The 24,746-nt window shown below is 41.8% G+C and overlaps 3 protein-coding genes and 1 long non-coding RNA gene across 5 annotated transcripts in view; 2 read left to right on the top strand and 2 right to left on the bottom strand.

The window, feature by feature from the left end:
- Positions 1 to 2,006: 2,006 nt before the first annotated feature.
- Positions 2,007 to 10,770, top strand: nudt3b (nudix (nucleoside diphosphate linked moiety X)-type motif 3b). 2 transcript variants are annotated; one of them, XM_019857702.1, is made up of 5 exons: positions 2,007 to 2,315; positions 3,436 to 3,546; positions 8,993 to 9,037; positions 9,134 to 9,218; positions 10,174 to 10,770. In XM_019857702.1, the coding sequence occupies exons 1-5, from the start codon at positions 2,217 to 2,219 to the stop codon at positions 10,368 to 10,370; spliced, it is 537 nt and encodes a 178-aa protein (XP_019713261.1). In that variant the 5' UTR covers positions 2,007 to 2,216; the 3' UTR covers positions 10,371 to 10,770. The 2 variants fall into 2 exon arrangements, with proteins under 2 accessions (XP_019713261.1, XP_019713266.1); XM_019857707.1 differs by lacking the exon at positions 2,007 to 2,315 and adding an exon at positions 2,359 to 3,347.
- LOC109507960 (uncharacterized) lies at positions 7,124 to 15,867 on the bottom strand. Its single transcript, XR_002166571.1, has 3 exons — positions 15,758 to 15,867; positions 13,945 to 13,947; positions 7,124 to 7,135 (listed from the first exon to the last, which is right to left on the bottom strand). It is a non-coding gene; the product is annotated as an uncharacterized LOC109507960 (long non-coding RNA).
- Positions 15,868 to 17,630: 1,763 nt separating this feature from the next.
- rps10 (ribosomal protein S10) lies at positions 17,631 to 20,237 on the bottom strand. Its single transcript, XM_019858522.1, has 6 exons — positions 20,124 to 20,237; positions 19,571 to 19,720; positions 19,298 to 19,472; positions 17,965 to 18,042; positions 17,786 to 17,841; positions 17,631 to 17,710 (listed from the first exon to the last, which is right to left on the bottom strand). Exons 2-6 carry the CDS (start codon positions 19,718 to 19,720, stop codon positions 17,669 to 17,671), a joined length of 501 nt encoding a protein of 166 aa, XP_019714081.1. The 5' UTR covers positions 20,124 to 20,237; the 3' UTR covers positions 17,631 to 17,668.
- A 666-nt stretch (positions 20,238 to 20,903) lies between these two features.
- The window catches only part of pacsin1b (protein kinase C and casein kinase substrate in neurons 1b), an 18,616-nt gene continuing 14,773 nt past the window's right edge, over positions 20,904 to 24,746 (top strand). Inside the window, exon 1 of the mRNA XM_019858285.1 lies at positions 20,904 to 21,000. The gene's annotated coding sequence lies outside the window, so the exon portion shown is untranslated. The remainder of the gene's footprint in view (positions 21,001 to 24,746) is intronic.

The following is a 24,746-nucleotide window of genomic DNA, read 5'->3' as shown; positions in this document are numbered from 1 at the left end:
GGAGAGAAGAATGTATATTGAGGATAAAATTTTATCCAAGAGAAAAAAAAAAGTCATGAATTTAAGGTTGTCATTTTTTGTTTTAATAAGCACATTTTTTTTTCCTAAGGAATCCTGTGAAAGTCGAATTTTTAGACACTTTTTCATTAGATTGTGTACCCAACATTGTAGCCACTGCCTTTCCACTGCTTTGTTGAAAGTGGCGTGCAACATTAACTGTACACACAAAATAAGAGCAAGTGAAACCTTTGACATTGCTCCCATGGCACTTTCTGTTTTAGAAGCATTCCCACTGCAGTTAAATTATGTTTGCATATTTACTGCTACACCAGCCTGGGGGCAACACTTGGCTCTAATTACATCTTTCATTTCCCGCACTCTGTAATATTTCTCAACAGGAGTCGTCTCGATAACTCACACTTCAACACACACACACGCGCATGTACACACACACACAAACACACTCACACACACACATGCACTGATGCCAAGCTTTTGGAGTAGCACATTGAAATTTTGCCAGAATTGGGATTTTTTGGAATCTTAAATGCAAATTTAGGTGCACACACAACACACACACGCGCATGTACACACACACACAAACACACTCACACACACATGCACTGATGCCAAGCTTTTGGAGTAGCACATTGAAATTTTGCCAGAATTGGGATTTTTTGGAATCTCAAATGCAAATTTAGGTGCACACACACACAATAAATTGTGTAACCTCTTAAACTGAACACAGTCTATCGTGTCCAATTTCTTCGGATTTCAAAAGAATGACTAATGGCATTACAGTTCATGCAAGTCTAAACACTCATATTCAAATACCACAGTTTTGTGATGTTGAAAAAAAATGACACCAAGATGAATCACTTCAAACCATGAATGTCCAACTCAATTGAAAAAAAATAAGTTCAAATCAACAACTGAGATAATAGGCATGCAACAAGTGTTCACACCCTGATATAACTGGGGAAACTTTAGGGCAGTGGTTCTTAACCTTGTTAGAGGTATCGAACCCAACCAGTTCATATGCACATTCACCGAATCCTTCATTCGTGAAAAATTAAAATATGATTTTTTTTTCTACAAATTTAAGACATAAAAAACACAAAACAGTAAACACAATTAGTATAAGTATCAAATATACGTTATTTTAAATGTGCACAAAATGAACCAGCCAGTGATGGCCAAGCGGGTGTGTCATAACTAATTGACATGTTGAGTCGGGTGTGTCTTAACCTCCATGGCAGAGGCTCCGTCGAACCCCTGATTCACCGAACCCCTAGGGTTTGATCAAACCCAGGTTCAGAACCACTCCTCTAGGGTATCCACGCCATTCTCCTTTTAATTTTATTGAAGACCTATTGTAGACCTTTTGCAATGTATAAAGTCTTTAGCAATATTCAGCATAACTTGTTCTCTCATCACCTTGTCACTTTTTGAAAAATGGTTGCTCGACAAGGCTGGATGTAGTCGCTATTGAGAATTTTCTGGCTCCACGATCGGCTGTTTTTCAAATTGTGAAGTTGGCAACAGTCACTACTACTTACACAAATGTTAGAGTGAGCAGTGCACATCAATGGGGATGAACTCCAGGAAAATGCAAGCAAAAGAGGCATTTTTGCCCATATTTTTACGTTTCAATGGTGTTGAGAGACCAAATTATTAATTATGTCACCCATCATTTGTGGATGTTTAACGTGGCGCTGTCCATTACCTGAGGTGCTGAAATGACTGAATCAGTACGACATCCCAAGACACCTTTATTTTAAAATAAAAAGTCGAAAATATGGTCTTTATTTTGTTCACAATAAGGCTTAGGTTAAAGCCAGGAGCAAAGAAGTGACCATTGCTAGGGAGTTGGAACTAAAAGTGTCCGTTTCCTCCACCGGCTCACTCTGGTCGACACGCGGTGTTGCGTTTCCCCCGCTCGCCGCTGCCTCTATTCCCGAACGCCACCCACGCGACTTCCGTACGCTCGCGGAGCTATTAAAGGTTAAATTACGTCGTGGGCGTAGTGGCTCCTTGTAATGGCGACCGTGCCGTAGATGCGCCGAGATCTGTAAAAATGAAGCGGAGAAGAAGTTATTTATATTAAAGTGAATACGCCGAGGTTCCTCCGGAGGAGGACTTTGCGTCTACTAGCGTCGCCTTCGAACGTGGTCGATTCAGCTGTGCATTTCGAACGCCTGTGCAGCTCCTTCGCGATGATGAAGCTCAAGTCTAACCAGACCCGGACGTACGACGGGGACGGCTACAAGAAGCGCGCCGCCTGCCTGTGCTTCAGGAGTGAATCGGAGGAAGAGGTGAGTCCGGGATGTGGCTCATCTGTCGGGCCGCGCTAACATTAGCATTAGCAGCATTAGCCTCAGCACTAACTGGAAATTAATATATTCCTCAACAGAGCTGTGGTAATTGAACAAGTGGTACTTGTAGATTATTTCGTCTCTTTGTTGTTGTATGCCATTGTTATTTAAAATACTCACAATGTTCCCGTTTGTTATGTAATCCTCTTCAATATCAGATTTTTACACCACAGTAATTAGCCAAGGTTAGCTGCTAGCTGATGCTAATGTGCTTCCGCCGGCCGGCTCACGCCCAGCAACTGAAACCGGCAGCCCGGGTTGTTTTCAGCTGCGACTCGCTGTCATTCAAGCGGTCGTCGAAAGTGAATTAACATTGACAATAGTTGAATAAATCGGCGTGCACTGTCTATTAAACGAAGGTTAACTGCTAGTGCTGCGAACGCGACTGGTACCCAAGTATTACTCATGCTAACATAGCCGATAGACAGCGCAGGAGGTATTGATGCGGGGTTTGGCTTGCACATTGGTTTATTTGTCGTTGGGCGCTCTGCAAGAATGTTTATCATCGTTCTTGTCACATGTCCTAACGCGTTTATTTGTTTTTAATGATGTTTGGTCACCTAATTTACTGCTGTATGAATTACCGTCGCTACCTGCATACAAAAGCCGAGAGGGAGCAGAGGTCGGAGGCGAGTCGGGAAGCCGATGTCCACTCGACAACTGAGGTGGCAAAAGAACTCAAACTGTGTACTTGGATAGAACTACTGATACTTTTAGTGGGGGGAAAACGCTTGAAGTTCTGATTTAACTTCAGTACGTAGGTTAAAAAAATAGAGACTAAGCATAGCATAGCTAGGAACTTAAAACAGAGTTTTCGGTCCTTAGACAAGCTTCACTTTCAGTGATGCCACCAAAAACTGTCCACACACAAGTGATGTGTAACAATTTGGCTTTACACTGATGAGTTGCAGCACATTATGTCCCATATGTTCAACTCCCCCAAAATGCCTGGACATCAAACCTTGGCATAATGTGAGCATGCTGCATCCATTCCTCCAATCTTCCTGGAATTTATCAAGACCATCAAGCCCGCTGTTTTCTGTTTGCGATGCTTTTACAGGTGCTGCTGGTGAGCAGCAGTAGACATCCCGATAAATGGATTGTTCCTGGAGGGGGCATGGAACCTGAAGAGGAGCCCAGTGTCGCTGCCACTCGGGAGGTGTGCGAGGAGGTGGGTTTCACTTTGGACATTGTAAATTTTTTTTGTCTGTACATCAGACTGGAAAAAGCGCACAGGTGAACTTAACACTGGTCAACCTTCAATTTGGTTGACATTCAAAACTAGATTTTCCTATTAGTTTACTTTATTTTACAATATTGGTAGCATTAAAAATATTTTGACAAAAACTTAAAAATCTTGCGGAAAAAGTTGGGTATTTTTGGCAGGGGTAATTTTATGAGTGTAATTAAAGTCTTATTTCACTTGCGTGATAGCCTCACTACCCAAGTCATTTCTAACATACTGTCACTATGAATAATTTTGGAATAGGAAATAATAAAGGAAAAAAACTAACAGTGTGCCATCATCCTGTTAATAGTAATCCACAAAGGTAGCTGGGCTCTTGTGTGTTGAATTTATTATTGTTTTCTTTTTTTCCAAGTTTTTTTTCTTTTTATTTTACCAAAAAGATCATGTTTTAAAAAATCCATTAAAAATAAATTCAGGTTTTGAGGGTGAGTTGGAAATCTATTGTCCCCCAAAACAAAATGTTGTTTTCAAGGAAATTTTTGTTGTTTTCTTTAATTTTTAAGAAAATGTCAGCCCGCGTACCTATTTCCTCTAAACTGAAGAGTGGAAATGTAAACAGTATAGAGGTGAACGTCTCGTCAGTCACCCTAATTTGATTGATTTTCAAAACCAAATTTCCTGTTGAGATCAATTGTATTTGGGCTAATTCAAACCAAACCTTCCTCATTCTTTAACAGAATAATTTATTTACTTAATATTCAGATTCTTCAAACAAAATAACACTCAGGGAGAAGTAGTGTATATTTTTTAGGGAAACAAATTGTATTATTTGACTATAGTTGAGTTTTATTGTAGTACTGTCGTACTTTTTTTTTTCACCCAAATCTAAATTGTTGAGAGAATAGTAGTCAGAATTTTAGCGGTTTGGGGGGGGGAATAAGCCATACTTTTTGAAGGACTTTTTTTTTTCCTCAGAATAGTTGGACAACATTTTTGGAAAGAGCAAGGGGAGTGAAACTGCACATGGAATCTGTACACCAGTCAGTCATCAATTTACTCGATTTTCCAAACTAAATTTCTTATTGAGATCAACTATATTTGGACTGATGTATTCCAGACTCCACACTGTCGCTGTCATAAAAGCTCAATTGTGCCAGCATATGTTGGTGGCTAAGCATGAGAGGCTAACATGGCAGTCTACACCTTCACTATGTGATCCCAAGATCCCAGTAAATCTTTGTTCACCAAAAGCTTGTCAATACTTTCTTTATCTGAGGGTCCTATCAAGCCCACAGGAATTAGGGACCTTCCCAAATAACACCAGACACTGAAATGAGTCAGCTTCACATAAACAGAAAAGGTGGACAAAGCTTTACAGCGTTCGACTTGGCAGGTTGATCTGTCAATGCCTTTTACGCCGGCCAAATACCGACAGATAAACCCTGTTTCAACTGCTGTGTTTGCTTGCTCAGGCAGAGCCTAGCAACATGTTGCCAGTGCCATCGTGGTCATCATGTTACACAGCCATGTTTGGGTGTCAAACAAGGTCAGCGGGATTCAACTCAAGCCACCTTTTACAATGGTTATAAAGTGGTGAGCTTTAATTTTTGAGACAGCTGTATTTTTAGTGAGTCATCCTTGATTTTCTCAAAGGATTAAATGTCAGGTAACCACTAAGTTAACACAATCCGTTGCCGTGAAGCTTGTTCGGGTTTGAAAATTGTTGTCATTAAAGAACACTGGCATGAGTTACCATTTACGTTTTAACTGAGCCAGTGATATAAAACACCCCTATGAGGATATGCGCCATGGAAAATGGATGGATGGAAGTAGGGCTGCAACAAAAAAATCAAGTCAAATAATTCAAATATTTGATTGGTTCAGGGAAAGTCTGTGTCTCAAAGCGTCGCAGGGATCATTTTTCCACATACACTGATGTTAATGCAGTCACACGCATCACTCCATGTAGCACTAATTTGGCACAATGGCAGTGAGCCAGGAGGGGATATTCATTAAAGACAGAATGAGAAAAGAAGATAAAGTGCAATGTTTCCACAAAAGCATGTCTATGTGGCCACCACAAGGAGTCATTCGTTGCTAACTCAGTCTTAGCTACCATTGCTAGGTAGAAGGTATCGTAATGCAGGTGGTCATGGATATATGGAGCCGCTGGTGCAGTTTCAATCGCTTCATTGAGCAAACGGCATGAATGCAAACACGCAAAATAATGAATTCACATGCTTCCAATGGTCACAACTTAATACCAAGTCAATCAACACGCAAACTGGCTAACGGGTTAGCCAGTTAATAGCCAGCCAACTCTCCACTCTCATTCATCAACACCCACATTACTCACCAGGCCAAGCCCTGCATTTTAAAGTCACACAGAGTCAAAGTCACAGATACGACAGTAGAACATGAGGATGGTGATCACTAATGCCTGCACCTGACACATGTTAGTTATCGTATTTATATTGCAAAATCACATTTTATCTGATTATTCAATGACTAGGATAATTGGTAAGACACTCGATTCTACAAATAGTCAATTCCTGCAGCTGTAAATGGAAGCTTCAAAAGAAGTGAGCCACGCATGCACTCTTAGTGTAAAAAATGGAATCACAGACACATATCACCGCTTGCCGCAAACATTAAATTTACTCCATATCGAGGTTTTAGCTGCTACATCCTTGCTATGTATCTCCGTAACACACTGGACCTTTCCTACTTTTTGTGCCCTGTATGTGCTTTATTCTTCTCTTCTCACGGCTTTGTTTGTCTTTGGTTGAGGCTGTGTTGGGGTAAAAGAAACCAAAAGAACAAGCTAAACACACAGTTTCGATGCAGACTGAACTGCATGACTTTGGGGGCGTTTGAAGGGTCCGCTGTATTGGCTCTTTTGTCCATCATCGTGTTCGGAGAAGGGCAGCAGTTAGTAACCAGTTGGGAGTCCCCCTCCCCCTTGAAATCGATATTCCGCTTTTAGGACCCCTTTCATCTGTCACTTAAATGGAGTATTTCTGGAGGGTACATGCTGGTCACACTGTTGGCATTTTGCTCAGAGCGAAGACACTGAATCCTCTCGGCCGGCTGTCCGTCGTTTGGCACCATCAAAAGGCCATTCTCTGTGCAAGGTCCAGCACAATGATGGATGTTGATATTATCTCTCATCCTGGCTTCCTTGTGTGCGTCTGTGGTAGCTCTGTGTAGTTCCAGGATGCTGCCAGTGTGCCAGCACATTTCCACCCACCATCTAAAACCTTGTATTTGTCAGCTTTTATACAAATGCCCCTCCTGCCTCGACGATCATTTTCAAATATTATATTTTTCGACCCTTCATCAGTCTCATTGACTAGATTGAGACCGGTTGCTATTTTGCATTTTATGCAAAATCGCTGATCGACCGTCATGTCATACTTTGTGCAATCTGTCGATGAAGCCATATATCGGATTTGCGAAATAAGACAGTAAAAACAACCTCGTTTACTGCTGGGTCGTTCTGTGCTGCCATACTATATACATGCGCCCGAAAGCTTATCTATCTTGTCGCGTGTCAGCGTGAGCAGAAAACCTTTGCGCTGGGAGGCGGAAGTTCCACCTCTGCACCCTTGACCATACAATCACAAAGTAATAGCGTGCGTCTACATTTTTTTGGACTGGTAAAAATTCCCCCAAACATTTGATATACTTCAAAATAAGAACTGGCTCCAGTATGCGTGTTATTAATTTAATTTTAACATCACATTAATTCAAAATAGCTCTCATCACTCATCGTAAGTAACATGAATTTCCAACAATGAAAATTCAGCCAATCACAGATGCAACCAGCAGTTGAGTGTGTTTTTTGAACTAACGCAGAAATAGCTCTGTTGTTGATGGACACCCAAAATGTTTGCTAAACAAGGATATGAGAGACAGCGCAGTCATTCCGAATGCGAGTTGAGCTGTTCTCACAACGCAATTACATATAAAGTGAATACAGTTTCCGAATCTTTACAGCTACACTGGAGCCAAACTTTGAGAATATGCTACTTCATCACCGACACGGCACATATATATGCCAGGTAAAAATTGGACAAATAATGTTGGACAAAATAATCATTGCGGTCTCTGGGCACCAGGACTGGTACAACACAGCCAGATTCCAATACGAGCCAAAATGGAGCAGGTGTAGGTTACTTGACGGAGCTGATTGGTAGGGTTGGGAGATATTATCGTCAAAATTCCTTCAACAGTGTGTAATTTCACATTATCGAGTATTAATACTGTCTCAAAAGAAAACACAAATGGGTCCAATGATAGGCTGCAAAGTAGGAGGAAGCGATGAAAGTCCTCATTCGGTGAATCGGTGGAAAGGATTCAATCACTTGACTCTGTGGGACCAGTCGAGCGAAGCGCAACATTGTTTCAAATATGGAGTAATGCCCCTGCCTGGCGATTAATTTATTGGCAAGATGCAAGACCACGTGCCTACCCTGGAAATGATTGCTGTAGAATATCATTTTTCTGTTATCCGGATGTATGAAGCAATTTAAAATATAATACTTGGTTATTTAGAATCATTATCTGTACAACTCTTCTGTGAAGTAAGTGCAGATTTACAATATTTTTTGTAAAATGTCATGACATGGTCGTTTGCAAATATTTTGGAATACTGTACATAATTTTTTTTTTTTTTTTTTTCCCATAATGCCCACCCCTTGCCGCCACGCTTCCTGGCCCCACCAAAGCAGACACAGGATGACATTATTTTAAATGTCACCTCTGTGCCACTCATCATTACGAGATGAAGCCAAGCAATCTTTATTCTTGTGACCAAGTTGGATGCCTAATTTTATTCTCTCCCCCCAACACATGATCTTTCTTGACACCCTAAGGGTGCAACACTGTCAACAGATATTTATGGACTGTTACTGGAAGATGAAGACGCAGCAAAAATACTCACGCGCTGTTCACCTCCTGTCAGTCGCCACCTACCTCACTAATCGGTTCGAGTTTTAAGAAAGAAGAGGCCATGTGAACCCGTAGTAGTTTTACTGGGTGGTTTGTTTGTTTGTAGTCAGGTTTTAACAGTTGGACTATAAATGAGACGGCATATATACTTTTGTTCCATTTCGCTGAAGGTTCCACTGTCTTCACAGAGTTTTAAAAAAAAAAAAAAAGCGAGCTTTTTCCGCTGTGCTCCACCAATTGTTACCTGGACAATTTGTATTTGTTATTTGCACAACACACTGCTCTAGGAGATTGTGGTACCTATATCCGGTGATGTATGAATTATTAAATACTAATATCTGTCTGACCGTACACATGTGATCCATCGTGTAGCCTGTATCAGGTTATTGGAGTCAGAATGTCTGAATGACGCAGTCAGAATCATCAGTTTTGCTCTAATCAAACCTGAGAGGTCTAACTTGTTTTTATTCGGCAGGCGGGCGTGAAGGGGACGTTGGGTCGCTTAGTTGGCGTGTTTGAGGTGAGCCGCTTTTTATTCTTCATTGATGTTTGGCTCATTAGCATTGTGTTGTTGTGTAACCGAATTGTTTCCTCTCCTCTCCAAACCGACACACAGAACCAAGAGAGGAAACACAGAACTTTCGTCTACGTTCTGATCGTGACGGAGGTTCTGGAGGACTGGGAGGACTCGGTCAACATTGGTAAACTGCATTGGTGTATATACTTGTGGCATCATTGTAGCTCGCAGGCAGTGACATGGCACTCTAGAAACTCTTGCTTTCGCCCATCAGAACTATTTATCATTTTAAATGGACGAAGGACATCATAAATTATTCTTATGATTTTTTTTTTTTTTTTTTAATGTCAGAGAGGCCGCAAGGACAAACTGAGGGGCACATACAGAAAGATAATTAATGCTGGTTAACAAAAAGGGCAACTAATTTCAGCGACACAATGTACTCAAATTAATTCACGATATTCATCTCAATTTAGACACTGATCACATTAACCATTTTTTATAATAACGATCAAAAATGAGTTAGCAAAATGGGAAACAGATCACAATCAATGTGCAACACCCTACATCAATAAGTCTTTGCAGATGTTTAAATTTTGAAAGGATCGCTTCTACAAGATTCCTAGCAAATCACAATGTCCCATACCTGATGAGCTATTTTTACATGAGGCCTGCCGGCTGCTCTCTGCTAAACTGTTAAAAAAAACATTTATAGGGGAAAAAATGGTCAAAATCAACTTTATTACACTCATTGTTGACCACATGTGCAATTTGTGATCTAAATTACTGAACAGTTTGAACATTTACGATTTTAGGCCTTGACTTTTTGTCCGAGCATATTACAATACAATGCATCTTTATTTATATCGCGCTTTCACAACAGCTGCGGCTGTAACAAAGCGTGTGACAGAAGATTGAACATAAAACAATACTACAACAGAACACATTAAACATTGACAATAATACAGGGGCGGGGGGGGGGATCATAGAGTCTTTGCAGACTTGGATCGCTAGGGAGCTAAAATGCTCCCATTTAGTCCGATTATCGGTATGTGTGCAGACTGCCTTACGCTACGTCGTTGGTCCCCCGCCTTTGTCTTGACCTGCATCTTCCACCGCTGTGTCTGTGTCGCCAACAGGGAGGAAAAGGGAATGGTTTAAAATAGACGATGCCATACAGTTGTTGCGGTGTCACAAGCCAGTGCAGGCCACCTACTTTGAGGCTTTCCAGGAGAGCTGCCTGACCAGCAACGGGACCCCCTTGGCGGCCACAATAGGTGGGGAACTCTCCTCCACCTACAGCATCAACCAGAGCTCCGTCTCGGATATCAGATAACTAAAAACCCAAACTGAACACCACCCCAAACACCAACCACAGCGCCCCCGACACTCTCCACGTCAGGAGCTTTGGCCACCACTTGCGCTCTTACGTTTCTTTGTCTTCTTCTTCTTCTTCTTCTTCTTCCACTCTGTCTGCTTTGTCTTGCCAACTCCTCAGCGCCACCTTGGTGGCACAGACTGGATGACGAGTGTTGGCGGAAACACTTTTGACCTTTTGTTTTTCTTTTTACTGAACCTCGTTGCATGAAAACAAACAAAAAAAAAAGCTCCCCCTCCCCGCGATGCACCCTTAGGTTTCAACTGAATGAAAAAGAACTACTTTTTACTCTTGTCATGTAAAAGTGTGTATCTATCTCGTACTTAAAACAGAAAAGACTTTTGGTGGTCCTTTTTAAGATGTCCCTTCTGTTTTTCTCTTTTTTTCTGTGCCCCCTGGTCTCTTGTTACTTTGGATTTCAGTCAGTTTTTTTCTGTTGTTTTGTTTTCCCATCAAAAATTTAAACAAAATAACCATAAAACAGGAAGACATTGAACCCGCCGTTGCGCGGCCGGCGCCGGCACCGCCAATTTAGTTTTCTCGCCGCCCTGGAGTCGGGGGGGCCTCCGCCCTCGGTTTTTACTCGGCCCATGGTGTTCATCAAATAGTTTGCTTTATTTTTTCGATACATCAATGAATGCTATTTTCTTAACATTACGGTGCGAGCACGCGACTGTAACACAGAAAACGCAGTTTAAACTGTCGTCGGAGATCGCGGCCGCCGCCATGTTTCAATGTTGTTGACAGACGACAGGGCGAACGACGCACACGCTCAACGTGACTATAGCGAGAGTTTGCACCGATGTAAACCCTCTACACAAAAATGTAGAGGGTTGTTTGAAAAAAAATGCCGACCGTAAAGTTTTTTTTCGACGTAGAAATTCTCGGTCGGTCGGGTTACCGGAAACACACTACTTTTTTTTCTACGCCTTATGCTCATCAGACCCTAGTTATATCCTCTCCGGGACTCGCCTCACCCTTGCACGGTGCACGTTCACTCGAAAAAGAGAGTGGAAAGAATGTCAACATGGCTTCACCTCGAGTGTTTGTTTTTTGTTTTGCATTTTTTTCATGTTTTTTTTTTAAACATGTTTTCTCCTGTGATCGAAAGAAATGTCTTCCGCCGCACGCCGAGGGTCAAAGTACAAACATTTCAAAAACCATGCAGCACATATCCTGTTTTCCCTCCTAATGCTCGGTTTGTTTCAATTGTTTACATTACAGGTGACTTTAGTGGGCACGTTTCCTCCTTCGATTTTTTTTTTTTTTTTTTTTTTAGGGGGGGTGATGAACTTTCCTCCTGTTGTATTGACACAGATGCCAACCCGGGAGGCAGAAATCAGTACTGCTCCCGACATTTTTTTTCTATTATAACAATGTGCCCTGTATGATCTTGCTTGTTTGTTCTTTTACACTGGACACACAATGCATACAGATAGTAGCGAAGGATCTATTCGGTGTCCATGACATTTGGTGTGATACAGATTTCTGCCTGCCAGGGGCATTGTGGGAAAATTGGGAAGGATTTATGTATTTAATCTGCATCCTACCCAATTTGACATTGACAGTAAGAGAAGCAGCGATGCCGTGATTGGCAGGCTGCAGCGCAAACAAGCCTTGTACAGTGTGAGACTTTGTTTTTCACATGTCAAATGATTTTTGGATATTCGTTTATTTCCGTTTCCTTCTCTCTAAACGTCTGGCAAGAGTCTCTTTAGCCGCGCCATGAAAGCCGCCGGCTCCATACTGTGAAACTGGAGGCGCTGTTGTAGATAAAGCACGTAAGAAGCTTTTTTTTTTTTTTAATTGTAAATTGTTTATTTCTGTATAGATCAACGGCGAGCATACCGAGGTGTCATTTCAACCGAGAATGGGAAGAGATGAAGTGCCAGTTAGTCGTCCGTGTGACGTTGAATGAACGATGAGGCTGAGATTGAAGATAGATTACCCGCTATATCCTTCATTCTGACCAGTGACTCTGAACAGGCTAAGCGGTAGAAAATGGAGGGATATTGCAACCCCAAAGTCCACCACTGTCTTTTCCCATGAGTGTTTCTGTCACTGGGCCTCCACCCTGGGTTTTGGTGGTCTTATTTTTTTTTTAAATCCACTAAATCATTGTTTGGTTTTGATTGACTGGACGAGCTGTTGAACCAGTTCTTAGCATTTTTATCATGCTTTCAGCCTGCAACCTTTATGATCACCAGCCAGTCACGATGCAGAAGTCGACCCGCACATTTTTCAGCCTCTGAGGCAGTTTTTTGTTTTTTTTTTTTTTTTTTTTTTTTTTTTTAGGGGGGGTGATGAACTTTCCTCCTGTTGTATTGACACAGATGCCAACCCGGGAGGCAGAAATCAGTACTGCTCCCGACATTTTTTTCTATTATAACAATGTGCCCTGTATGATCTTGCTTGTTTGTTCTTTTACACTGGACACACAATGCATACAGATAGTAGCGAAGGATCTATTCGGTGTCCATGACATTTGGTGTGATACAGATTTCTGCCTGCCAGGGGCATTGTGGGAAAATTGGGAAGGATTTATGTATTTAATCTGCATCCTACCCAATTTGACATTGACAGTAAGAGAAGCAGCGATGCCGTGATTGGCAGGCTGCAGCGCAAACAAGCCTTGTACAGTGTGAGACTTTGTTTTTCACATGTCAAATGATTTTTGGATATTCGTTTATTTCCGTTTCCTTCTCTCTAAACGTCTGGCAAGAGTCTCTTTAGCCGCGCCATGAAAGCCGCCGGCTCCATACTGTGAAACTGGAGGCGCTGTTGTAGATAAAGCACGTAAGAAGCTTTTTTTTTTTTTTAATTGTAAATTGTTTATTTCTGTATAGATCAACGGCGAGCATACCGAGGTGTCATTTCAACCGAGAATGGGAAGAGATGAAGTGCCAGTTAGTCGTCCGTGTGACGTTGAATGAACGATGAGGCTGAGATTGAAGATAGATTACCCGCTATATCCTTCATTCTGACCAGTGACTCTGAACAGGCTAAGCGGTAGAAAATGGAGGGATATTGCAACCCCAAAGTCCACCACTGTCTTTTCCCATGAGTGTTTCTGTCACTGGGCCTCCACCCTGGGTTTTGGTGGTCTTATTTTTTTTTTAAATCCACTAAATCATTGTTTGGTTTTGATTGACTGGACGAGCTGTTGAACCAGTTCTTAGCATTTTTATCATGCTTTCAGCCTGCAACCTTTATGATCACCAGCCAGTCACGATGCAGAAGTCGACCCGCACATTTTTCAGCCTCTGAGGCAGTTTCACGCGCATGACGATGGTGCTGTTTAAGGGGAGGGCAGAAAGAGTACAAAAGGTGCTGAAATGCACTACGGTGCAATCATTGTTCAGTTTCTGGGGTAGGTTCAGATGCATCATGACGGTTGTGGTGAAGCGGAAAGCAGATAGGCTGCGTGAAAGATGCTGACGGGGAAGTCGGCCCACTGTTTTTTTCGGCTTCCAGGGTAGTAAACTGACGATGGCAGCAAGATGCATCGCTATTGTGCGAAAGTTGGTGTCACAGACTGAGGTATCGAAGTCAACCTGCTGATTTTCAGCTTTGCAGTGGGGGTGAGATAGCGTAAAACATGTTGCTGTTGAATGAGTTGCAAAATTGCAGCTGTGAGAAAGAGGACTTGCCTGTGACTGTTATGTGTCATCGTTGCCGATGTGGAATGTGGTGCTGAAGTCCGCTTGTGTATTTTCAGGAACCTGAGATGATATTATGCTGGGCGCAGACCGAATGTGGAATATCACTTGGCCCCCCACATGTCGCTTGTGTGTTAGAAAAGTGTGGCTGGTGCTTTGCTAAAACTTTGGTTCATGCTAAATGCTATCCTGGTTCACAATTCAACAGCTGCAAACAAGTCAATATCATCACCAGATGAGCCAACTTCCTGGTTGTGTTTTAATGTGCACAATCACAGCAATGATGATATTGTCTTACATTTTTTCATGTGTTGGTGTGTCGTATTAAGTACATTCTCAATGCTGATTAGCTGGTCACAACATGATTTCAAATTTTCAAACGGCAGTGGATGGGCGAATAAACATACACCCCCCTCCCCCCCACTCAAATCGTATCAAACACGTCATCGGAGTTGCCCAAGCACAGATTTGCACTTGTGTGTAAAACTGAGACCTACTTCTTGGGTACTGATAGATGCATAGTTCAACACTTGAGCGCTTCAGATTCAACTATATGTCACTTACAGATTAATCACATTGTGACAGCTAATAAGGATTATTTTCGTAGAACAGAAGATCCCCAAGATGCGACCACAATGGGTTCCGAGAGACTGTTCGTAAGCCGAATTGTTCATAAATTGAGACACATTAAATTTCAATCATTAATTGCTGTTTTAGGTAATGAAAAAATACTGTAATGGTGGTGCCGGCGAAAAGAACAGGAGGCGTGTCGCGAATTAATGTACAACTTTTCACTCTCTCCAAAACAGGAAGTCAACTGGAAGTCCACCACGCACAAACAAACCACTCGTCCACAACACATCCCACAATTTGAAAGCCAACAATGCCTCTGAAAGATCAATCGATTATCAAAGCACTTTTCAGATTACATTAATTTAATGATCAATTAATTCTGACCCTACTACTTTACTGGATATGTAAACATGGTGTGAGAAACGCTCAACTCGTGTTCCGTCTGACCGTAACATTAGAAGAGGGATGGCAGCTGTGAAACCAGGCATAGGAGAAATGTGCATCATTGTGCTGTGTGGGCATCCCATGAGGAAAAATTGATACAAGTGGCAACCCACCAAGTCTCAGATAAAATCTGATCTATTCTGCGGGGTGTGTCAGCAGAAAAATGGCAATCTTCTTTGTGAAAAGAGCCAATGCGGAACCGGGCGCTGAAGACGGCGTGCCAATTTCCCAGCTTCTAAAGTAGTGTCAGAAAGCAGAATGGTATCTGCATGAAAGTGGACCGCAGAAAACTGGGACCAGGGTTTGTGTGAAAGATGTTTCAAAGGCCGTTGACGGGAACCCTTCATGTGAAACCACACGAACAATCTGAAACCCAACTGGCGCAGCTGGCTTCTGTCCAGGCCTCTGTGATGAGAATGACTGAATTTACTAGACTTCCTCCACCGGTAAAAGTGGTGAGAGGAGTCTCATTTATTACCACCTAATCTGAAAGGTGCGGTGGCCAAAGTCTTAAGTTTACGACGCCCCTCTCCAGCCTGTCCTCAGTGTTTCATCCGAATGTGCAATTAAGTCGCTGAGGGCAATGACCTTAGGCACACCCTGCTGGGAAGAATGAGTTTAAGTCTTTTGAGGTTTAACGCAGGACTGGTGTCACAAGGCTACTTGAACATTCATATCCGCTGATGCACACGTTGTTCTTAAAACAGTCCTGTTGTTGACATGCTAATATTTTCTACATTGCCAGCATAACACTTGATCAACAAGGGTTCGTCAGCTTTTCAATGAAAGTTACTCCTTTAGTCAAAATGAACAGGTGGTTTTGAAGTGGCACCAAATGGTCTTTCTATCAAAGGATGATTTCATCTGAAATGTATTACTACTTTATTTAAGGTGTCAGATTTACCAAAGGTGATACTGCAGTTGTGTGGTAATTGGCTCCATCTTGTGGCCAAATGGCTTCAATATTGCAGTCGATGATTGTACCCGTTTTCCTGCTGATCCAAAACATACTGAGAGCTGATAAGAAATTTGGTTCCCGACGTTAAAGTATGTCCTTCTTTTCAGCCAACAACCATCAGCCGACAGGTTATATCCCCGTACTTTTGTGTTTAATGTGTCACTGGAGTTCTGTCACCCCCCCCCCCCCCCCCCCTTGGGCATGGATTTCCCCCCCCTCGTTTGGGACTGTAGAATAAAACCAGTGCAAGAAGACTGAAGATTGTAATATAAATGTGCCAACAATAAAACACCAGTATTTCACTTTTCAGCCTCCTTTTGTGTTTTGTTCATACACTGCCACAACATATTTTTTGCGCTTCACAGTTGCAAGAGGGAATAACAATTCGGTATTGCCCACATAAGTGTGTGTGGTGTGATGAGTCAGCTGAGGTTGTGAATATTTCCGGATTGATGTGGAGAGGTAAATACTTTTCAGCCTCCTTTTGTGTTTTGTTCATACACTGCCACAACATATTTTTTGCGCTTCAGTTGCAAGAGGGAAAAACAATTCGGTATTGCCCACATAAGTGTGTGTGATGTGATGAGTCAGCTGAGGTTGTGAATATTTCCGGATTGATGTGGAGAGGTAAATTTAAAATTATTTCTTGATCCTAAAAAACAAGAATGTTATTTGCAGACCCACTAGTCTAAACATGGCTTCTGATTCATATTCGGTGAGGAATGAGTTAGGCAGAAAAATCCACCTGTCTTTTATCCAACTCAGGGGGTGGCCATTTTACCAATTGCTGTCAACTAAAAATTATATCAAATTTGCTCAGTGCCCAGGTAATACCCATTTCATGACTCAGCTTCCGAAAACTGGAGAACCGTGATTGGTTGTTACTCGAGTCCTGAGCAGACAAAGTGGCAAAATAGCCGCCCCCTGAGATGGACAAAAAGAGGTGGAATTTGCTGCTGAACTCGTATTCCACAAACACAGTATGAATAAGAATGTTGTTCAGCCTAAGAAAGGCGAAAAGAACATATTGTAAATAATTTTGGGGCGGTTACTTCCCTTTCAAGTTGCATGTTCTCCCCGTGCTGCTTTCCTCCCACACTTCAAAAACATCGATGGCAGGTTAATAGAACACTAAGTTGTCTCTCGGTGTGCATGAGTGTGAATGGTTGTTTGTTCATGTGTGCCCTTGTGATTGGATGGCAACCCCACTTTGTGCCCAAAAGGAGCTGGGATAGGTTCCAGCACATCCGCAAAACTCCCCTTGTGAGGATAAGGCGGATCAGATAATGGATGGATATAATTGAAAATAGTCTAAGAAATGTCAGATTGCACACGACTTGCAAGAAGTGAATTATTGTGACTAATATATAGGTATAAAGGTTAAGGATGTACTTATTGTTTGCACCAAAACAAAGAACATTTTGGAATAGACGTTAGTCCATGAATATAGTTGTCCGCCCCACTTCAGGTCAATTGAAATTAATATGGTCCCCAAACCGAACTGACATTGGGCACCCCCGCTCTAGATATACAGTAGTATTCAGTTTAGGGTTCTGCATTCAAATAAAACGCTGAGGGCATGACTTGTTTTGGATTTTCTTTATTGTACAGAAAGTAAAAATTTACTGAGGCTGCTGTCCTCTGCCGCGCCCAAAGCCGCCCCTCTGAAAAGAGAACAAGGAAAAAAAAAAGTTTAATAGGGGCTAACAGTAATGTGATTGTGACTTGTCAGTACTTACAAAGTGGAACTCTGTGGCAGCTCCAGCACCAGCCTCTGCTTTCTTGTCAGCACCGGCTGAAAGATTATAAATTAGTCAAGCGTGGCAATCCTTGAGCCACATATTTATTGCTACTCAGCATGACTACTTCAAAACCATTAATTTGTCTACGTGATTGTAGAAAGAAGTACAATACATACGTGGTGCAGCAGATCGCCTGTAAGCATCTCTGTCAGACTCTCCACGGTTAAGGCGGGCAGGCCTGTCTCCTTCTGCTCCTGCAACAATTTACCATGTTCAGCGTCTCCACAAAAAGGTCAATTAAATGTGATCTTATGACTGCATTTTAAATGTCAACAAATTTGAGTCGTCTGTGAAGTGCTCCACAAATCAAATTTACAATGCAACCTCAGTTTACATATGCCCTTGTTTCACAGTATTAATTTTTTAACCATTTTTAAATTCACATATGGGTGTTTGCATTGTCGACGTATCGGCTATTTTTTTGCATCTTTTGTTTACGACTTGGACATGCCCTCTGTCAGTGTTTCCTTGGTATTTATGTTGACTTCACATTGTCAGCTAAATTTATGTATGGCGAGATGTTGCTGTATATACAGGGTGCAGCAACTCCTCACCCAAGTAGGCATTCATCTGAGGTTTTCCGAATGTTTGTTTGCACTTATTGAGTGTGACTCTTAAATAAGTCGCCATATGGTCAAACCAAGTTCCCTTTGATAAAAGATGACACAAATTGAATTCAAGAACGGACAAAATTGTGTCTTCCCCTTCCAAAAAATAACATCTTCTCCTCTATTATGCCAATAAGTGGGTTCAATAACATTGGTTAACACATTTTAACTCAACTTTTTTCTTCTTTGTTTTACTGCATGATTTCAAAATCAAACCTCATTGCCATTTATTTCGGACGCTAATGTTAGTAAGCCGAGTTTGAAGTAAGCTCTTCAAAGATCAAAAGTATTTGTGCAATTTGAACTATTGCTATATGAATTTTTTTTCAGGGCGGGGGAAGCAAATACTTGCATTACATCACACAATCAACTCCAATGCTTTGCGCTTCTTGCAGCTTTAAATCAGCCCGGACTATTTAATTAAACCCAACTGAAATGTAAGGATTCGGTTCAAATCAAGCGGCACGGGAGTCAACTGGGTAGCACCTCAACCTCACAGTGCACAGGTGCAGGGATCGATTTGGGCTCCAGACTTCCTGTGTAGCGTTTGCATGTTCTCCCCGTGCCTGCATGGGTGTTCTCTGGGTACTCCGGTTTCTTCCCACATTCCAAAAACATGCATGGCAGGCTGATTGAACACTCTAAATTGTCCCTAGGTGTGAGCGCAGATGGTTGTTCATCTATGTGTGCCCTGCGATTGGATGGCAACCAGTTCAGGGTGCACCCTGCCTACTGCCCGAAGACAGCTGGGATAGGCTCCAGCACCCCCGCCCCCTCGCGACCCTTGTGAGGATAAAGCGGATCGGAAGATGGACGGATGGATTCACTTCATTGGCCTCACCCTTGGGTCTAGGCCTGGCAGTCTCGGGGCGGGTCTGTCGACGCAGCGTGGCGGGCACAATCTCGGAGGGCAGGTGAAGGAAGTCCCGCAGGTACTGGATGCCCTCGTTGGTGAGGTACCAGTAGAAGTGGCGCCAGGCAAATTGCTCCTTGACGTAGCCGCACGACTTCAGGGACTGCACAGGCGAAAAGCATGCATGTTCAGGCCAATACAGTCAGCACTAGTCGAGAAATTAAAAAGGTCTCTTCAAAGGGTCGTTGCCCACACTCTCACCTGCATCGCTTTCATCACATGAAGATTGGGCACGTTCTTGTCGGCAAGCTCGGGATGCTTGGCCAGGTGGACGTCCTTTTTGGCCACCATTACTCCCTCCTTGAAGAGGAGCTCGTAGATAGCAATGCGATTCTTCTTGGGCATCAGCATCTGCTCATTTAGAAGAAAAAAAGCGCATAGTAACTCACTAGCCGACCCGGTTACGTCGCACGGACAATGCGCGTGTGTACGTGCTTCGCGGAAGCCAAAACAATTAGCGATAGTCCCAACGTAATAACAGAGGCTGTCGTTTGTTTTTCATATTTTCCATACACCCGGCACACTGATATAACTACAGGCGGCTCAGTTCAGCCAAGAAATGGCAGCCATCGGTGAACGTCGCAGACCAGTTGTCTTCTCGTCTTAATATCAGATGATTTATAACGTTCACGTTCGAAATTCAACGATTTCTTCAAACGAAAGGAGTATAACACTTGGATGGACTCTGTGGATTTTTATTCACATTCGCGATGTTGCAGATATATTTCGATTTGGACACCGGTAGTATCTTTACCTTTCCACTTGATAGTAGACCGGAGCCGGAAGGACCGGTCGTCGTTGGTGGGGATGGTTTATTCTCTCGTTCGGAGTCGCTTTCCACATGTCGCCCCCTTTTGCGGTGGAGGGAAACTGCAGCAGAATTTACCGCCTGATCAAAAATGAAGACGCAGCTGTTTGATGCGGATATTTCTCCCCGTGCCTGTGTGGATCATCTCCGGGTACTTTAGTTTCCTCCCCCATTCCCAAAGCATGCATTGTAGGTTAACCGATCACACTAAATTGTCCGTCGGTGTGAATGAATGGTTGTAATGTGTGTTTATGTGTGCCCTGCGATTGGCTGGAAACCAGCTGAGAGTGTGTCCCGCCTACTGCCCAAAGACAGCAAGCAGAGCAAGGCTCGACATGAGTCGATGGGTGGTATTTTAAAATAGTGACAATGACAAATAGCAATAAACAGAAAATAAGTAGATTTTCCTGTTCAGTCATCATTCATGGAAACTATGAATGATGACTGAACAGGAATATATTGACAGCAGTGAATTGAATTTCCAAACAAATTTACCTTTATTATGAATATAAAGGTTGATGCATGTACACTCTTTTAGATGTAATTAAAATGGGCCTTGTCTACAGCAGGGTTTATTTGAAAAAGATGGCATAAAGACGTACTGTGCTGTACTTATTTCCTCTCGACGTCCCTGGTTTCGGGGGTTGGGCCTTGTTTTGAAATCACCGTGTGTTAGCTTTTATTTTGAAGCAGACAAAGAGCTTCCGGGAAATGCGCTTTGTCATCGCTGGCTTGACGTCATCCCTCTCGACGTCCATCCCCAGCGTCTGACGATGCTGCGCGTCTTGCAGGTCTGAAGCGAGCAAGTGGATCGTTCTCGTCGGTATGTCATCTTTTCAAGCCATTCATATGATTTTTTTTACGAACCATTCGCTGCGAGCTCGCTATCCTCTTAAGGGCGCTGTAACTACTATTAAAACGCAACTTATTACGAATTCTTTTCGTTCCATGATAACGTCGGTGAGAATGAAAGCCAAAGGGTGTAGTGGGATGTTAAAAATAATAATAATAATAACGGGGGTGTTTATATAACGGTTTTTTAGACATTGTGAACTAGAGTGGGTATTAGTGTGGTGTCATTTGAGCCATCGATATTCTGCTGCTGCTGTGTCACTGGTTTCATTTCCCTTTTGAAAGAATTCATTTCAGATTCACGTAAAACAATTCATGGTGAAGAATGCACACAAGTGTACAATTGCATCTGACCTCCATGCCGTGCCTCCCGGGTGGGCTCTGTCCGCGGTTCTGAAGTGTCTCAGCGCAGGCCCATTGCACGCATTGTGGAGATCAAGCAGCTCACATTTACATTTGAACCTTTCAAAACTGCTCAGGCGATGTATGAGGTGACATTTTTCTGTCGTTCAGTTAGAAAAATGAGTTTGTATAAATACAACTACTCTACCAGCTATAAATCTACAAGAATAATCAGTATACATTTGTTGATGACCAGCCCTTACATTATGCATGCATTTATTTATTTTAGGACTACTGTATGTCCTCGTGCTTTGTTTTCTTATTAATTTCTTTACTATTAATATATCCATCCAGGCGGCACAGTAGTCGACTGGTTAGCATGTCCACCTCACAGTACAGAGGTGCAAGGTTTGATTCTGGCTCCGGCCTTCCCGTGTGGAGTCTGCATGTTCTCCCCATGCCTGTGTGGGTTTTCTCTGGGTACTCCAGCATGCCTGCGACCCTTTTCTCTGATCCATAAGCGGATCAGATAATGGATGGTCGCGGGCATGGTGGAGCCCATCCCAGCTGTCTTTGAGCAGTAGGTGGGGTACACCCTGAACTGGTTCCCAGCCAATCGCAGTGCACACATAGACAACAACCAACCATTTGTGCTCACAATCACACTTCAGGACAATTTAGAGTGGGCCATTAACCTGCTATGCACATTTTTGGAATGTGAGAGGAATATATATCCCTTTTGACGTCCATCCCCAACGTCTGACGATGCTGCCTGTCTTGTAGGTCTGAAGATATATATATATCTATCTATATATATATCTATATATATAGATAGATAGATATATATCCTCAAGATCCTATTTTATGTTTAAGAAAAGACAGACGAGGCATAATTAATTAGACTCAACCACTAAATTGTATTTTCCCGAGGGACACAATCATCCCATTCAGTATCTCCAGAGGACAGAATTTTAACATCTGCCACCTCATCCTCCACTTGCCTCTTTTTTAATACCCTCCAGAGTGCCGACAAACTGTTGACTCCGGGTTTAGATTTCATTCTAACAATTACGGTACCTGCATACCATTGTATGGGGAACTTTTTTTTTTTGCAGTTTGTCACCCCACAGACAGACAAGGTTCTTTGTCACATAATGGAATTCAAGTACTGTCAACTCAATTTATTTCCATATAGGCGAACTTATGGCAATTGTATTTTGGCAAAGATTTGGTAATGATATTTTTCATTTCATGTTGTTCAATTTTTATGTGACTTAAACACGAATCTTAATAACTTAGTTGGTATTGGCATGGGTTAATATCTGAGTGAATGATCTGTTGTGGTGGAGTCGTACTAAAACATTTCACTGTATACGAACTACCAGCTAAAATAATAGTTCACCAAACACTGCCATCATGACCAACATTAAAATGCATTAGCGTAGTAGGGTCAAGTTTAAAAAAAAGACCGAGGTTTTATTCTTGTAAGCTGCTGTATTATTCTGCACAGTTGGAACATTAACGCTGTGCTTAAATAAAATAATATTTACCTAAGTAATGATTCAATTTAAATCTATTAAACGTAATGGAACTGTACTTAAATGAATGTTTTAAAGCAAACTGTTCTTAAAGATTAAAAGCAAGTGATTTGGACTTCAAAGTTAAATAGAACTGAACCTTATCATAGTTAGGCAGTGATTCTTTCATGCACATTTACAGGAGGCCCACACCGGGAAAATCACTCATCTATTCAACGCTGTAACTCAAATCAATGGTTCATATTTGAAACACATATATAACTTTACAGAACTGCAAGTTTCAGTTGTGAGCTGCAAAATAACTCAGAGAGTAGATCTCAACCATGGCCAAAACCGGATACACAGACACATGGGAGAATTGTATCATTAACAATAAGGCCATTATTTACTTTTCATTTAAAGTAGGTATACTATGTACAGTATTTTTATTTATTTATTTACTTCTTTTTAAAATTGAAAACAGTTTCCAGATGCCTCAATAATGTGTCTGTGTTTTTGTCAAAATGTCCTGAGGATTAAGAGGTAGAGCACACTTTGAATTATCACTGGAGGAGCCAGCACTTCATCACTACAATGTGTGAATGTGGCATACAGACATATCAACCCCCAGCTCCACCCCCCACCCCCACTGCATCCACAACTTCAGGTAGCAATGAAGTACGTACCTGTGGCGCTTATCAGAAGCTAAGGCTAATCGACCATCCCGACAAACTTGACGCAGTTCTCCTTACGTTTTAACTTTGACAGGACAGCATAGATGGATTTATTATTCATAAAATCTGGCCTGGCCTTGGTGGAAGCCATTAACAGCTCATCTCCTCATTGTGCTTAAACGGGTGTCTCCGAGGCTATTGATTGTATTATACTGAAAGGCTTCAGCCATCCTTACGTACACTTACAATATAACTTATATTCAATGATTCATAAGCTCCATTGATTTCATGCCAGCTGCTGTTTGGGCTGAAGTGTTCCTTCAGTTATCATGGCTAAAGACGGCCGCTATTGTATAAACCATTCACAGTGACATACAGTACGTACTGTATTTGATTCAAATTAGAGGAATAATTACACCGAGGGAAAAGGTAAGCTTGGCGTTGCCATGGTGCATACACACAACTGATTCGCATTTGCATGGAATGTTTGATTGTACGAAAATGGGTGGGGCTGTGTCACGTGAATATCTCAATGTTTGATATACATCCTGTAATCAATGTAATTGGCTGAAATAGGCTTGGAAATGGCAAATCAGCTTTCATTGAAGTCCACTTGGTTTTGCTTTGGTAGTCATTTTTATTTGTGTTTTTAAATCTAAAATTATATATATTTTTTGTGTTTTTAAATGATTGACATTTCAATATTATTTTTAAAAAATGTACTTTTTAATGTTTTTAAGTCAGTGTCCTTTTTTTTGCTAAATATTTTTAATATGTATTTTTTTTCAAGAAGGTAATTTGGATTTAATTTTTTTTTTAGTTCAATTTTATAAATTTCCCCAGTGTGGGAAAAATAAAGGATATCTTCCTTTTAAAAAAATCAAACTGTTTTTTAAATGATTTACGTGTTGTATATTTTCATTCCTTTATTAATTTTCCAAACCGTTTATTATCATGAGGGTCGCGTTATGGCCATCCTTGCCAGAGGTGTCAAATTCCGGTCCAGAAAGTAAAAACCCTGTCACTCTTTGGATTTAGCAACAGGTACTTCTATTCAAATGGCTTGTAAACAAACTCTCCTTAGTGTTATTATTATTATTATTATTCATTCATTCATTTTCCGATCCGCTTATCCTCACAAGGGTCACGGGGGGGGGGGGGGGGGGGGGGGGGTACCTCATCAT

The sequence above is a fragment of the Hippocampus comes genome, unplaced genomic scaffold (assembly GCF_001891065.2).
Source record: "Hippocampus comes isolate QL1 unplaced genomic scaffold, H_comes_QL1_v1.1 scaffold17, whole genome shotgun sequence".
Taxonomy (NCBI): domain Eukaryota; kingdom Metazoa; phylum Chordata; class Actinopteri; order Syngnathiformes; family Syngnathidae; genus Hippocampus; species Hippocampus comes.
Note: the sequence above shows the minus strand (reverse complement) of the source record. Positions and strands in the feature narration are given on the sequence as shown.

Excerpts from the sequence above, each read along its gene's own strand:
- rps10 (XM_019858522.1), bottom strand. The coding sequence starts at position 19,720 with ATGCTGATGCCCAAGAAGAATCGCATTGCTATCTACGAGCTCCTCTTC. Across the intron at positions 19,473-19,570 it reads ATGTGATGAAAGCGATGCAG|TCCCTGAAGTCGTGCGGCTA; the intron begins GTGAGAGTGTGG and ends TCGCCTGTGCAG. Across the intron at positions 17,842-17,964 it reads CAGGCGATCTGCTGCACCAC|CCGGTGCTGACAAGAAAGCA; the intron begins GTATGTATTGTA and ends ATAATCTTTCAG.
- nudt3b (XM_019857702.1), top strand. The coding sequence starts at position 2,217 with ATGATGAAGCTCAAGTCTAACCAGACCCGGACGTACGACGGGGACGGC. Across the intron at positions 3,547-8,992 it reads CTCGGGAGGTGTGCGAGGAG|GCGGGCGTGAAGGGGACGTT; the intron begins GTGGGTTTCACT and ends TTTATTCGGCAG. Across the intron at positions 9,038-9,133 it reads GCTTAGTTGGCGTGTTTGAG|AACCAAGAGAGGAAACACAG; the intron begins GTGAGCCGCTTT and ends ACCGACACACAG.